This window comes from Culex quinquefasciatus, chromosome 1 (assembly GCF_015732765.1).
Source record: "Culex quinquefasciatus strain JHB chromosome 1, VPISU_Cqui_1.0_pri_paternal, whole genome shotgun sequence".
In the NCBI taxonomy this organism is placed as follows: Eukaryota; Metazoa; Arthropoda; class Insecta; order Diptera; family Culicidae; genus Culex; species Culex quinquefasciatus.
This window is the reverse complement of record NC_051861.1, coordinates 71793057-71807907: the sequence shown is the minus strand read 5'-3', so window position 1 is coordinate 71807907 and position 14851 is coordinate 71793057. Positions and strand designations below refer to the sequence as shown.

At 41.1% G+C, this 14851-nt stretch overlaps 1 protein-coding gene across 1 annotated transcript; it reads right to left on the bottom strand.

Annotated features, from left to right (window-relative positions):
• Positions 1 to 295: 295 nt before the first annotated feature.
• LOC6034469 (ataxin-1) lies at positions 296 to 14011 on the bottom strand. The gene is given in 8 exon segments (XM_038252365.1): positions 296 to 2903; positions 2967 to 3183; positions 3254 to 3350; positions 3353 to 3548; positions 3551 to 4037; positions 4101 to 4529; positions 10354 to 11314; positions 13900 to 14011. Coding segments are annotated over 7 exon segments (2568 nt in total). The 5' UTR covers positions 10575 to 11314; positions 13900 to 14011; the 3' UTR covers positions 296 to 1982.
• Between the last annotated feature and the right edge of the window lie 840 nt (positions 14012 to 14851).

Below are 14851 nucleotides of genomic sequence, written 5' to 3'. Positions count from 1 at the left end.
TCAATAAAATCATTCTGAACGTAACTCTGAACGATAAACACGCGTTTTTTTCTTTCGCTCTATCCGTACGACTCGGCAGTCTCCTGAGAAAAATGATGTATGGAACTCGTTGCAAAACTTGATTTTTTCAGCACTCTTCGTATTTATCCAACTCGGTGAACCTCGTTTGTTAAATGTACGACTCGTGCTGAAAAAATCTTCTTTTTGCAACTTGTTGTATAAACTACTATATTGATATTTATTTAAATGAGAATGAAATACCTAGGTTAGTGATATATAGTTCAAACTACATTAGTTTCGGTAAGTTATATGTTTTATTTGTTTCCAATTTGATTGACATAAATTTACAACAGTAGCTTATATTCCTACACACTGCAGGTATGATTTATTTTGTGCAATGATTTGCGAAACTCTTTAGCTAAGCACTTGTTTTGTAGTTGTTTAGCTTATGAGTACAATTTTGTATTTTACATTACGTTTGTCATTAGAAAAATAAAATAGTACATTTTTTCTATCCCTTTTGCTGCTACTTTCTGTTTTGTCAGTTGGGTACAATTTTGAGTTTTTTTTTGTTTTTCTGTGTCAGCTAAAAATGTAATCCACGCTTTGTTATGTGATTCTTTTTGTTTCGGTAATATATAAAGAAGGCATATGATTTGCAGTACCAAAGTATCTACGGTTTCACTCGTCCAGAAAATAAAACTTTGTTTTTGAAAGGCACATGATTGACTTTGCTGTTAGAAAAATAAATATACAGGGTTCATTTCTGTCCTTTCTTTGTTCATTTTCCGTACTTTATTTTCTGATACTTTCCACTAGTTGCTGTAATATTTGTTTAAATGCCCCGAGAATTTTTACGTTTTCTTTCTCAAACTTATCAGTGCTCGTACACGTGTATTGTTACATGCTTATGTTTGTTTTCTGTGAATACAGATTATCAACCTTTAGTTAGCCAAGTTTGTAAATCCCTGGAATTTTTGTTGTATTACAAAATGATTACAATTCTGAAAAATTAAAAAAAATATCAGTGTTTGGCGCGTGGTAGCCGCCTATGAAACCTCATCTGAGTGTGCGCAACAATGCACGTGGCGGCCAGAAAATCTATTTTACAACTACCTAATGTTTAACATGGCAAATAGTCTAATGAAATCCTATTTCTACCAGGCTTCAATAGTATTCTAAGGAAGTAAATATATTATGTACAATTGTTTTACTTTCGTACACTATTATTTTGTATTTTGTTTTTCTTTCATTAAGTTTCAACAACAAATTAGATTTGATTCCAATCAATACTTTTTAGTTTCTGAATCACATCAATAGCATTTATTTTCAATTTTTTTATAATGTTTTGATTACTTCTTTTTTGTCACAATTTTTTTTGTTTCGTTTCTTCTTTCAACGAATGAGAATTGTGTTTGTATCTGTTGATGCATTTCGTTTTTTGTTTGTTTTTATAAAACATCTATCATTCATATTGTAAGTGAGCTTTTTTTTTGTTGTATATTTACCCTAATCGATCATATCTACTAGCATGTCGCAGTCAATTTTAAGCTTAATGTGATAAATTAAATCGTTATCGTGTGAAATTTGCAGTGTTTTTACTTAAGAAAAAACGACAATAACAATAAAACTTGCTTATTTGGCGGCTTTTTTCTATATTTTCGTGATTCCAAATGTTGAAACCACAGAAAAGTCCAGGTGGAAACCACAGGTGGAAAAAAACAATATCTGAAACTCGCTGAAGTTCGACATTCTTGTTTGAAATTGTACCTTTTGAAGGTGAATTTTGATCCGATATTTTATCAAATTCGTTCTTGAATCGTTCCATTTAACACTTAACGTGAGAACTGCAATATTCTGTAATGTATTAAACAGATAAATTTACCAAAAAGCTTCGATCGACAGCGACATAACCACTATAAAGAGCTTGCACGTATCCACAATGAACATTCACACTTCACATTAAGCATGCTAATACAGACTTATGTGGTTCCAACCTGTGGAACCTTGCTGCCTTGTGTTGGCCGTTGATTTTCGTCCACTTCGTCACATGCATCCGGTGCTGACCAGCGACGCTTCCGAGACATTGACACATCGATTGCACAGTCGTCGTCGTCGTCGTCATTGCCTCTGTGATCTTCCGCATTGTTGGTGGTGCGGGTCTCGTTGGTAGACTTGATCGAGGAATGCACCGGTTTGTCCACGACCATTGCCACTGGCTGGTCACTAAAAGCGGCCCCAAGCGAACTGCTAGCGAGCGGCCGCTGCTGATCGGCGGAAGTTTTCGATGAATAGTGCGACTGCATGGGGGAATCGTGCGGTTTGCTGAGATTGGCCGCTGAGAACGGCATTGAAAAAATTGGTCCCGCCGGGAAGTTTCCGTAGGGAGGAGCACCAGACAGGCGCGAAGAAACGGCCGTAGAGGTTGCGGTCGTCGGAATCGTCAGCGGTGGCTGATGGTGGTGGGAATCTTTACGTGAAAGGTTCTGAGGTAGATGCTGCAGCTGTTCCAACGCCCGGCTGGAAGCCACAGTTCTGGACTGTTCCATCATAGGGTGGGGATGGTGATATGGTGGTTGATGGTGCAGGCTCGTCTGGTTGCCATTGATGTCGTGGCGGTGCAGCTGTTGCGATGCCGTTGGTGGCGGTGGTGGCAGATATTGACCACCGGAACTCCCGGGGGCTGGTGGAAGCGGTGCCAGATACGCTGATGATGATTGCGGTGAGGAGGAATGGACTGGTTTGGGCTTGGACTCACGTGGAAGTAAAGAGAGACAAATATCGCCGACCTGAAGCCTCTGACACTTGAGGCCAAACTGCTGCATCGATTTCTCCGGACTGCACGAGGCCCAGCCTTGGCCGTACACGAAAAATGGATGCTCGATTGCAGCTTCGATATCAACCTGAAGATGGTAAAACAGAATGTTTATTATAAGCGCAACATAATGCCAGGTCAAGTCACTTACCCTAGATCTGTTGTTGTCATAGCTGAACGTGATTATCACATTGTTGTTGCGTGGCGTAATCCTAACTGTCGTCGATTCGGCCAGCCGCAGATCGGCCGACTTCTCGGCGGTTTGTACAAAATCCTCCGTTCGAACATCCTCCACCCGTTTGCACTCGTCCGCCAGCTGGATCAGTGCACCCTTGGTGAAGTTGGTCGTAGAACCGTTCTCGAAGGGCCTGCAAGGAACAATAACCAGAGATCAGGGATTAGGTGTTTTGCTCTTCCATCTGAGAAGGGTTAACGTGCCTAAAAATAGGGGTAGACTTCGTTGTCGGAGATCTTCGTCGAGTATCTCGCTCGCTTGCTGGACGCGTGAGAATTCGATGCTTGAGGGAGCCCTCTTTCCGGACGGTACCTTGAATTCGTTTTCCTGAGGGTTCTGTTCGAGACGTAGTCCGTCGACGGACAGTGAGTGTCCGTGGAGGCCCTGACCATGGTAATGTCCATGGGTTGACGGATGGGGCATCGAGTGATGCCTTTGGTTGGAAGACGGTGACATGGAAGAAGAGGAAGAAGAAGAAGGAGGAGTGCCGTTGCGGGCAGTGGAGGTGGGAAGTGGTGCAGGGCGTGCATAGATGGTCCACCTGAACCAGGATGTAGTTGCTGCTGTTGGCTGTGACTAGAATGGTGTTGTTTATGCTCATGTTTGTTCTCCTTTTCATGCTGGGCCTGGTACTTGCTGTGCATCGGATGGTCAGTCAGTCCGTTCAGATAGCTTGACCGTTCACGTTCCGCGTAGCTCGCAGCAGCACCCATCAGCGTAGACGACGAAGGAGATAATGGCATGGTGGGACTTCGCTCATCTGCGAGCAACTTGTCCTGAGGTAATTGTGGAAGAGAGGTAGGTTTCAGGCCACTATGGCCGTTCAGGTGCGACAAGGAAACCGATGGATACATTTTTGACTTGGGCGATTCCGACGATCCATAGGAGCCCGGCGTAAGAAAGGATGGCGGATTGTACGGTTCTCGTTGCCCCGGCAGGTAAGTTGGACGTCCCAGCATCCGTGCATCGAGGTGGGCCGCCGGATATCTGCAAGAATAAATAATTACGACTACAACAATTGCACTCCACAAAAGCATTACCCATTCTTACCCGAACGGATACAACCCATAATTGAGTCCCGCGTACGAGTTGGCATCCAGTGGACTGGGGAAGAATGCCAACCTTGGATTCGTTGGCGAATACAGCTTCCCGAGATCTGTAACGGACTCTTTCTGTTGCTCCTGGTGTTGCCGATGCTGCTGCTGCTGTTGATGTTGCTGCTGGGCATGAGCATGAGCACGTGCTTGCGCTTGGAGTGACCGTTCGTGGAATTCATGGCTGAGTTGATTTAGCTTTGCAGCACTCAGACCAGCCGACTGCGACGAACCGTGTTGCGTGTGGCTGGGCAGATTCGAACTCACAGCCAGATTGACCGGACCATTTTGGTGCTGTTGCTGCTGCTGGGGAGACTGCGGCGGTTCAGAGTATTTCGATCGCGCCGACATCGAATGCAGTCCATTTCTGGGGGCTTCGCCGTACCTGGAAAAAATAAACAGAATATGAATGGTAATCCACAGCGAATTGTTTGGAGATAACAGCTCAAAGTTTAAAGCAACTGTCTTGACATACGTTTGGACAAATTTATATACAAGCGAGTGGCAAGATTTCGCTTGAAATTTCCTAAAACTTGCGGCAATATAGAATAAATATGCTCAATTCCTGACGCTTAGTCAATAATTTACTTTTTTGTTACGTGAAAGTATAATTACCCTCTCCAAATTTTTCACATAACTTGTGATAAATAGTACTAGTTGAACCCCCCTCTTAGTGATCCATTGTTTCCCATGTACTTTGTTAGTATGCCCTGATATCAGTCGGTGGAGCGTCTATAGCACTGTGGGAAAAGTGTTCAATGAGCTCCTAATGATGATGTTGTGTCAGCTTCAGAAAGTGAGGAGGGACAGAGTATTGATTCGTTCTCACATATGTGTAGTAAATACAGCGACAAACACCTAAAACCTAGAGTATAAATTGCCTGGCTACGGCATCCCAGGAATGTAGATATTGGTGTATGGTTTGGCAGATATTTTTAGAAGTCGACATTTTAGCCAATTCATCGATGAGAATGAGACATCGTGGCTAGGTGAAAATATCACCATCAAAGGGATAAATTAGTGGGATATCGTGCTTGAACAACGCTGAATGGTTTTCGTTAAAAAAAAAATCAAAGCCATTCTAGAATGCTGGCAACGTACCCGTTGTACCCTGCAAACATGACTGAGTGGATTTTTGAAAACGGTTGAGTGCTACGCCAAAAGATCCATTCCGAACCGCACATTCAAACTGTACAAATATAAATAAGAATGAAAGAGAAGGAGAGAATAATACAAGAGAGTCGGTCGGTAGTGAGCATGTGTTTAGTGGAAGGTATCGAAAAGTAGTATAGAAAGAGATATGTAGGTAGGTAGGTAGGTATAGTGAACTCGCCGCATAAAAATTGAATTAATGAATGACTGTAGGTGGATGGATGGGAAGGAGAGTGCAGCCGGAACGCCGGCCGCCGCTGCTGGCTGTTGTTTGCGACGAACCAGGAATGAGGAGAGTGTGTAGAATGGACGGACAGGTTTGCTGTTGCTGCTGCTATTTGTTGGCTCGACGTCGGTTGTTTGGATGGGGCGATGAGAGCTCGTTCGTGTTGAGAGGAGAGAATAACCTTGAACTTTTCATTAGGTTTTATTTTTACACACATTTTCTCTCGCAGCAGTCAGTCGTGTTAGCTTTTCTGGGCGTATTTTTATAGTAAAATCGATTAAATAACTCCCGGCCAGCACTGTGAGGTGAGTAGCTTTTCTGTGGAATACCTGTACACTAGGGTGTAACAAAACTGACTTTTTTTGCGGAAATTCAGGGGTTTGTCACAAAAAAGCTACCTGTAAGAATCCTGCTAGAAATGGTTCTAATAAACCTGCCAGAATTTCAAGTTTTTGCTTTCCCCTACATCAAAATCGTTCCGAAAAATCATGGGGCAAAACAAATATTTTTCCAAAAAACTTCACAATTTAAATGTAATTTTATGTGCATTCAGCTGTAAACAACTTGAAAAGCATTCCCCTGCGTTTAAATTATTTTTTTCACATGTTTGAGTTGATTTAAAAATATTTTGAGTTATAGTGAATTTCAGATGTACAGGAATACATATTTTCGTCAAGACTTAGATATTTTGAAAACTAATTATTGCAATCTGACTTTGATACATTCTGCCGTGACGTTACTGTTGTAACTGTTGCTAAGCTATAGTGAAATACAGTTTGTTGCTGATGAACTATTTATTGCGTTCGACGTTATGGAAAGCCGGGAACGAACTGTGCTGGGTGTGCTGGTAGTTAGCATGGCCTACTACAGTTACAAAGGTTTGACGTTTCTTTTTTCAGTATTTTTGCTGAAACTCGGAAATTTCAAAGAAAACACCTCAATGTTTTTACGGATTTAACGTTTCAGTTGCTGTTCTAGGAACGAATATGTAGCGTGACGTTATAACGGTGGAAATTGTATTCCTTTAATATTTTTAGAAAAGGCTGTGAATCTGCTCTGATAAACAACATAAACTAGACCATTTTATGTTTATAACGTAAAATTGGCTGCTGAATCATTGGTCTTGAAAAGTAAGTTAAGCTTTTTTTGCAGTCTTTGTACATTTCGTGACGTTACAACGCATACAACGTTGTAACGTTAAGGAAATTCTCAATGCGAAAAATTGACCAATTTCGATCTACCCTGTTGCATTCGACGGAAAATTTATCCTTTTTTCAGGATATGATATGCTTTGGAAAATGGTTCCTGACCACCGGATATATTTCGAGTTCCCGAAGGTGGTTTTGAGGTGTTTTGTTGCGGATTGAGATCCCTGAAAATACGATATTTCGGTTTATTGCAGTTTTTGCATTGAAATGTTAGAATTTGGCTGGTGATTTGAATTTTATTGGTTTTTCAAAAGGGGAAATAAACCCATTTTAAGCCTAATAAGCGGTCGTGTTTGAATAATGCTGGATAATCTGGAGTGTTCCTTGAAATTTACTAAAACCAAGTACACCAACGAGTAGAGCAACTTTGTGTGAACATTTCTGTTCATTTTAACTTTTACTAAAAGTTATTCTATTCCTTTACAAGCATTTGATAATAATATTTCCAAAATGTTTTCTAACCAAACGAATGCATTGGGCCACGCTCATTGTCCTATTTTCAGCTTATTTTTTTTGCTTCCACCGCTCTCTTGGGTCTGCCTAGTGCTGCCAAAATTGATGAAATTTTAAGCGAACACTCACGAGCATTTATAGAGAAAATTTCCTGGCAACACTGGCTCACTCCAACAGGCGCTGCGGTGGTGTTGGTAGCCACTCTTTGTTCTTTATTTGCCTCGTTTCTCGCTCGGTTTTCTTCAGCCTCGATTGGAATGGGTAGTCAAAATTGAAACGTCAAAAGACTTGGCGCGTTTGTTTTTTTGATAGCGCTTGCTAATTATTTACATGTTTCGGAATTATTTTTCAAGTGAGTGACTAAAGAATGTGCAAAAGAACATGTTGCCGAAAGTTGGGGGCAGTTTTGTATCGAAAGCGCCGTGAAAAAGTAAGCGAAAGTGAAAAGTTGATTTTGGCTATATTCATTAAGCGTTTGAGGGTTTCTCGCGTGTGTCACTGTGTGTGCAACCAAAATGACGAGAAATGGTCTCGCAAAATAAAAATTATGATAAAAAGTGCATTAAAATTGATCTTTTTGGCCAGTAAATGGCACAAATTTTCGTGCTTATTTGAGGCGGCGCTGTTGCAGTTTATATCCTAAATAGTATTTTTGGAGTTTTAATCGAGCATTAAACTCTCCATATGACGAAGATAGGTGTTTGATTGGAAAGGGTATATTTTCCCTACTAGGCCAATAACATTTCATATTATTCATAAAAGTTTGGTTATTCGAATGTTATTGTATTGTAATATCATTTTAAGTGATGTTTTGAATATGTTTTTGTTTTTGATTTTTGTAATTTGAACAACTAATCCGACCATCTAAATAACAGTTGATGATCTTGCAATAACAATAACTGACCTTTTCAGGTTATTATTCAATGCCAAAAATGTTATTCCCTAGTTATTGCCGTCTCCTCAGGAAATATGCTTTTATAACACACAAGAAATTATGGCAAAGTGTAGTCTGTATCAGGTTTGCTTTATGCTGATACAGCTTACCTCAGTCCCGAGCAATAGGAATTAGCCCTCGCGCTGCTCCCAACGACCCAACGACCCATTGCATCCCAATTCTCAGATCCTTGGGCATTGTGGGGCCATACAATGCCCAAGGATCTGAGAACGTCAATATAGAAGAAAGGATCCTTATTCTATATTTGTAGATACTTTAAAGACCCCCAGGTCTTTTGTGGTCTATTAATTGTAATGATTTTTAGATTTAAGTATGCTCGTCTTGTATCATTGGAGTTTGTAAACTTGTTTCCACTAGGAGAAGGTTAAATAAGTTTGTGAATAATAAATAATATGTGTTTTTAAAACACAATTAAAAAAAATCTCCAAATTTATAGGCAAATTCAGTTGAAACAATTTCATGTAAAATGTGAAAACTTATGATTCGTGCTTCGAATTCAGTTTAAAATGCAATTTAAATCGATAATTTTATAACCAAAACTATTTTTAACAAATTTCAGGCAAAATTCCGACTTTTTAACAATTTTACCTAAAATTTATATGTATTTTGTTAAAAAGCTTATAAACTTAGTTAAATTAATATAAACATTGATTTTTTTCTTACAAACTATATCAGCTACTTTAGTGATGGTACATTTAACGTACAAATAAAGTTTGAACATCTTAAATATGATTTTAACAAGAAAAACTATGACTATCAAAGTCACCCCGGAATTAAAACCAAGAATTTTTAACGTAACTATTTTTCTAAACACTATTGAAAAAACTTTTTTTTTCCAAAATAGTGCATGGACTTTGTGTGGCCACTGGAGTAGTTTTTGGAACATTAAACTACACCCAAAATTCAGAATCGAGATAATCGTTCTCTCAAAGTTTATTGAGGGCTCAGTGCCAAAATCGATAGAATAATGGTACCAACTCACACCATCATAACAAATGAGTTCATTCGTTAGTTGAATCAATAAATCTCCAACAAGTGTCATACATCGACTTCTGACTTCTCCATGGTCACTAAGCTGTGGTGGCCGAGGCAGCTAAGTCATTGGATTGGTTTGTCAAAGGTCTCTGGTTTGATTCCCGTTGTCGACACTTGTGGTTTTTTGTTTGACGGATGAACTTTTTTTGCAAATGAACCTCGAGAGAATAGTTCTATCGCCCATCTCGAGCTGTGTTCTCTGCGTCCGTGAATGGTACCACTATTCTCTCGACTCGAGACCATCATTCTCTCGTACTAGCGTTGCCAGTTTTGGGTGTATAACTTGAAGCCCAAGGCGACCAAATTTGAATGACTTTAGTATGATTGTTACTCGCATTTCTCAAAAATACTCGAAAAATGCACTTTTTTCATTCAAGCTCCGCGCGTGAGTTGCAAACCATTTTCTGGAATTTTTTGTTGTATGAAAACATTGTTCCTGATATCCTAATCTATCATTCTAGGGGTGAGCACCGAAGATTTGACATTTTTTGGGACGGCCTACTGTACATCCACTGAGGCCGGAACCGACGTTTTACTTCACCATCCGATAAAAGCCGTGATTTTACATTGCCCGTCTCAAGGAATGCGGACGGGGAAGGGGGAAGGGTTCGAACCCAGGCCGACTGGGTGTGAGGCAATCACGCTTGCAACTACACCACTCTTGCAAATCAGAAATCGGCGCGTATTAAATATGATAATACGAGAAAATGACAAGGTTCATAGGACAGCGAAGGTTAAAGCTGCCATAAATACATGAATTAACAACAACAACACCGACACAGTTCATCACTGCGGATCAAGTTACTTCTAGGGGACCATCTATAAACCACGTGGAAACTTTTACATTTTTCGCTGAAACACGAAGATGTTTTTAGAAAATGGTCTGCTATCAATATTATTATTCAAAATAGCTTTCTAGATTTAAGAAATCGATGATAAGTTTAGAGTTGCTTATGAGTTTTGGACCAACAAGTGTCTCCACCACATTAAATGTGGTTCAATGGAGACGCATGATGTTTCTGTAATCAAGCATCGTCGCCATTGTGACATCTTGTCGCACGTTTGAATAAAGTCATATAGGCGATGATAAAATCCCACACCCACTGTATGCCCGGCGCAACACGCTGTAGTGGCGGGTTTGCTCTTTCGCCCGTGTCCGTCAAGTTCACCACTCACTCACCTTTGCTGCTGCTTTGGATGTGGCCGGGCAAACTCAGCCACGGACATATCGACCAGGTTCGGTCCACCAGCAGCGGCCAGCAACGGTAGGCCGACAGCCGCCGACAAGGGAAGCTGACCCAGCAAGGCCGCCGTTGATGGACCACCCGCCACCGTGCTGCCCGGAAACGGATGGGGATAAACCCGACCGGATCCTAGGTGGTTCTCCACGGCCGAAAGCATTGGCCGAATTTTGTCCGGTTGAAACAGTCTGTCCGAGCCAGGTACTGCTTCTGCTGGCCACCGAACCGAACCTCGGTTCCGGTGACGGTGGTCGGTGACTGTTCCGCTGCTGTTACTGCTACTAATATCTCCGAGAGCGTGGGCCAAAAAATCGGATTCGGATTTTGCTCTGCTAGACTAACTGTTGCCGCCTTGGCTTCCATGCAAACTCCCGTGCAAATAACGTGGCGATAATTGAAAGGTTTTTATTCTTCGTTTTCGTTTTTTTCCTTCTTCAGAGCAATTTTTATTCTCAAACTACTGGCAGCTTCTAACCAGACTTAAACCATTTCCATCCACATTTGAATCCATTTGAAATCAATTCTATTGACGTAATTCTATCAAAAAAAACATCTCGTTTCTTCTCTCACTCTCTCACACATTTTAATCTACTTCTCCTCACTTTTTTCTCTTTCTGTTTCACGCTCCCGTCAGGTATCTTGTTTCACTCGAATTTTCATGAATATTATCGGCGTCGACGTCGGTTGTCGTTACACTCCGGCGGTGTCTCGTGACCGGTTGTTGCACAAATGACCGAAAGTGTTGTTCTGACTGTGGCGTGAGGCAGCGGCTACGGCAACTACGGCTGTTGGTTCTGAGTAAATTTGCTGCTGTTGGGCCATCGCCACTCACTCCACAGTTTCTATCCACACACCACCTTTATACAAACACTGTGAACTGTGTACCTTAGGCGTGTTTATCTGAAAGAAGAAAAAAAAAAAAAAGATGTAAAAATATGGGAGAATGAAAAAACACTATAAATAATGTGGATATATTTCAAACACACTCAGTTGTATTAGAAAATGACGTATTTTTTTCTTAAACAGCCAAAAAAAGATTTTTTTTTTCAACTTTTATTTAACAATGATATTGATTTTTATCTCCCATTTTTTTCAAATGTTCTTCCAAATGAATAAAGAAATTAAGATTTGGCATACATATCATAATAAATTAGTACCACTGAATCGGGACCGTTTTACTATCAATTGATTGTTGCAAAAAAGATGGGGAGATGTCTTATCTTTCTATAGCAGATGCGCGATTGTATATAAAATGCCACTACAAATAACCTGCAGAAATTATTTGTTTGATTGATGTATTCTAAATCAAAATTATAATGTTAATTTTTTTCATAAAACGTGACAAATGGTCGGCTGGGATTGATACCTTTACAGCCTAAAAAACATCAAAGGTGAATTTTTGTAGTTTCGTACTGAAAAAATTTTTACTTGTGAAACTGAGTGTCAGTAGTATACACAGATGGTCGTCGTTCTATTTCGGCGGTTGGCAGTTGATTGTGGGAGGGGTGGTGGGTGGTGGCCAAGTGTACCGAGCTGAATGAAAATGAATGTAGTGAATGAGATGTGAATGGGTTAGAGAAAGAAAAAAACATCTGAAAAGCAGCAGCAACACACACTGTTAACCCGTAACCCGTTGCGAGTAAATGAGGGAAAATGACTCGGAATTTACGACGACGAATGTGAAAATTCTGCTCGCCTCGCAAATGACAGATCGTTTTGTATCAAAAATTGCTCAGGTCGGCGCTGTTTACTACTTTCCGATGGAGACGCACGGTTTGTTACTAATGCCGAACGACAATAAAAGATGTTTGGCTAGAAATGTTAGATCTAACCGTGAATTCACACACAGCTTTCTGTATCGGCTTAAAATCCGACTAAACAACTCAGCAGTTTCAGAGTGCGCGCTGACGCTGAGCGTTGTTTGCATGCTTGCTGAACTGCCGTTCTACGCATAATTGTCCCATGTTCAAAAAAGTGCAACTGAGAAAAACGCGATTGAAATTTTTCTACCGATTTCTGTGTTTCTACGCATAATTGTCCCGTGGGTTCCTATTCGCTTTATGTAACCCTAATCGCCCCAGTTAGCAGTTTATCACCCTTAATTGTGATTCTGTTGCTTTACAATAGATAAACAAGACATAATGGTTAGTAAAACTAATGATTCCGTGTAAGAAAATACTTGGTGGGACAATTATGCGTAGAAGTTTAACGATGGGACAAACAGACTAGGTGTTGTTTTCAATGAGTTTACGAACAAAGTACCAGATTTTATGTGTTTTTCTTAAAGTACACATCAAACTAAACTTAAAAATGTCATAAAGTCAAAATCGTCCAAAACTGACATGGGACAATTATGCGAAGAACGGCAGTGAATGTAAGTGAACGAGTCAGCAGGAACACACATTTGCTTGTCACTCAATTTTTGAACTATGTGTTTCTGTTCAACGGGTTTGGCTTTAAAAAGTAGCATGTACTACCGTTGCAGGAAATTTGAAGCTTACGTAGATTATCATGTCAATGAGTCAGTCGTTGACTTTTGGGACACAACACATTTATATGGAAATTCCTCTTTATTTCTCGAGCATGGGAGTTTAGGTGTTACAAGTTGACTAGAAGACTACTAAATAAGTGCAGTAATGCATTTTTTGGTCCTTATCGTAAGTGTCCAGTGTGCAATGCCTTTCTGCAACAGACTCACTTTAAGCAATATTTAAGCAAGCAATAATATTTTCACTGCTTTGATAAATAACAATAGAAAAGAAAAAATGTACATTTACACAAAATTTTACCGGAAGCACACAAATCATTTGGTACACTAATCAGAAAGCAATTATTGTTTGTTTATTCTCTATTTTTTCAACAAAGATATTTATCTTGATACCACAAAGTTCTTCTATTTTCCTTTTCCCTTCCCCCTTTCCATCAAGTTCAACATTCCACAGAGCACATAAAAATGTTCGAGGGCTCAAATTTCCCAGTATTACCATAATAAAGTTCGAAATAATTTTCGCACACATACATACATACATACAAACATACGCACACACACACACACACACACACACACACACACACACACACACACACACACACACACACACACACACACACACACACACACACACTCTCTCTACCCGCATCAAAACTGACTTCTCCCACGCATACATCAACTCTCTGGATTGTGGTCACAACCTTCCGTGTGTTAACTCTTTTCTCCTACCCCCTTGGCAGCTTACTCCGTTGACGTGGCCCGCCACTGGGGCGCGTAGCAAATTCTCTGAATGAACATGTACATAACCCACAGAACCCACCACGAATAGCGTTGGGATCTCGCGCGTTTCCAAGTAACCATCAGCCGCTCCCCCCATCTTCTGCCCACCCGCACCTGCCCGGGATCCCGGAACCCGACGAGGGGAGATGAAGGTCACGGCACGTGCGGCGACGAATCCACGAACTCGTACTACGACCTATCCTGGTCTACTCACTATCGTATATACACCACAAGAGAAGAAGACCAAGAAGAATAGCTACTGCTGCTGCCTCCGGAACCTGACACAACTCTGGACAACGGAACCGACGCCGCGTCATAAGACGGCCGCTCGCAGACTGAACCACGGATTGCCGGAGCAAACACCGCGAAGGCTCTTGCAGGCTGGCCCGATCAGGTCGCATGCGTTTGCGCAAACTCGGCACTATCCGACAGGTCGTCGGTCGTCGTCGTCGTTGTGTGTAGGACTCTACACGGGTCTTTTACCCGGCACCAGCAGCGGCACCGGGCGTGGTGGCATTCGGCTTGGTGTAGGTTCCAGCGAACCGGATTCGTCCTTGAACACGAAAAAAACGACTTCAACCGGCATGACGTTGAGGGTGGTATCGCACGAGAGTGGGGAGATCAGGAAGACGGGGTTTAATGTTGTTTACTCAATTTGACTGTTTCCATCGACCAGAATAGATTGTACCCCCCATGTACAACAGGACAGTCAACGTACTAGCTGGTATGGGAGGAAGGGGGATGATTCACACAAAAACGGGACTACGGACGTCGTATTCCAGTTCGGTTGAAAAAACTTGGATTCGTGTGTTCTTTAACACTGGAGCACTCAACGCATGTCCAACTTACATGAACGCCCAAGCCTCCCAAAAAAGTTGGAACGGTAATTTCAACTCAATCAAACGGGACGATTCTTGTTTCCAGGTATTTCTAGGAATGTCTAGATGATCCTGAACTTTTTCAGATCTTGATTTGAACAAATCTGTAATTTCTGCGACCGAAAACATCGGCGATTTTTTTTAAACGCCAAAAAAAAGTTGGAGAAAATTACAGTTTTGATCAAATTGAGTTCTGCAAAATTCTAGGATCATCCTGCCAAATCACTGGAAAAATTAATCGTCTTGATTAGGTGAGTTGCAACTTTTTGGGAGCCTTGGGCGTTGGAA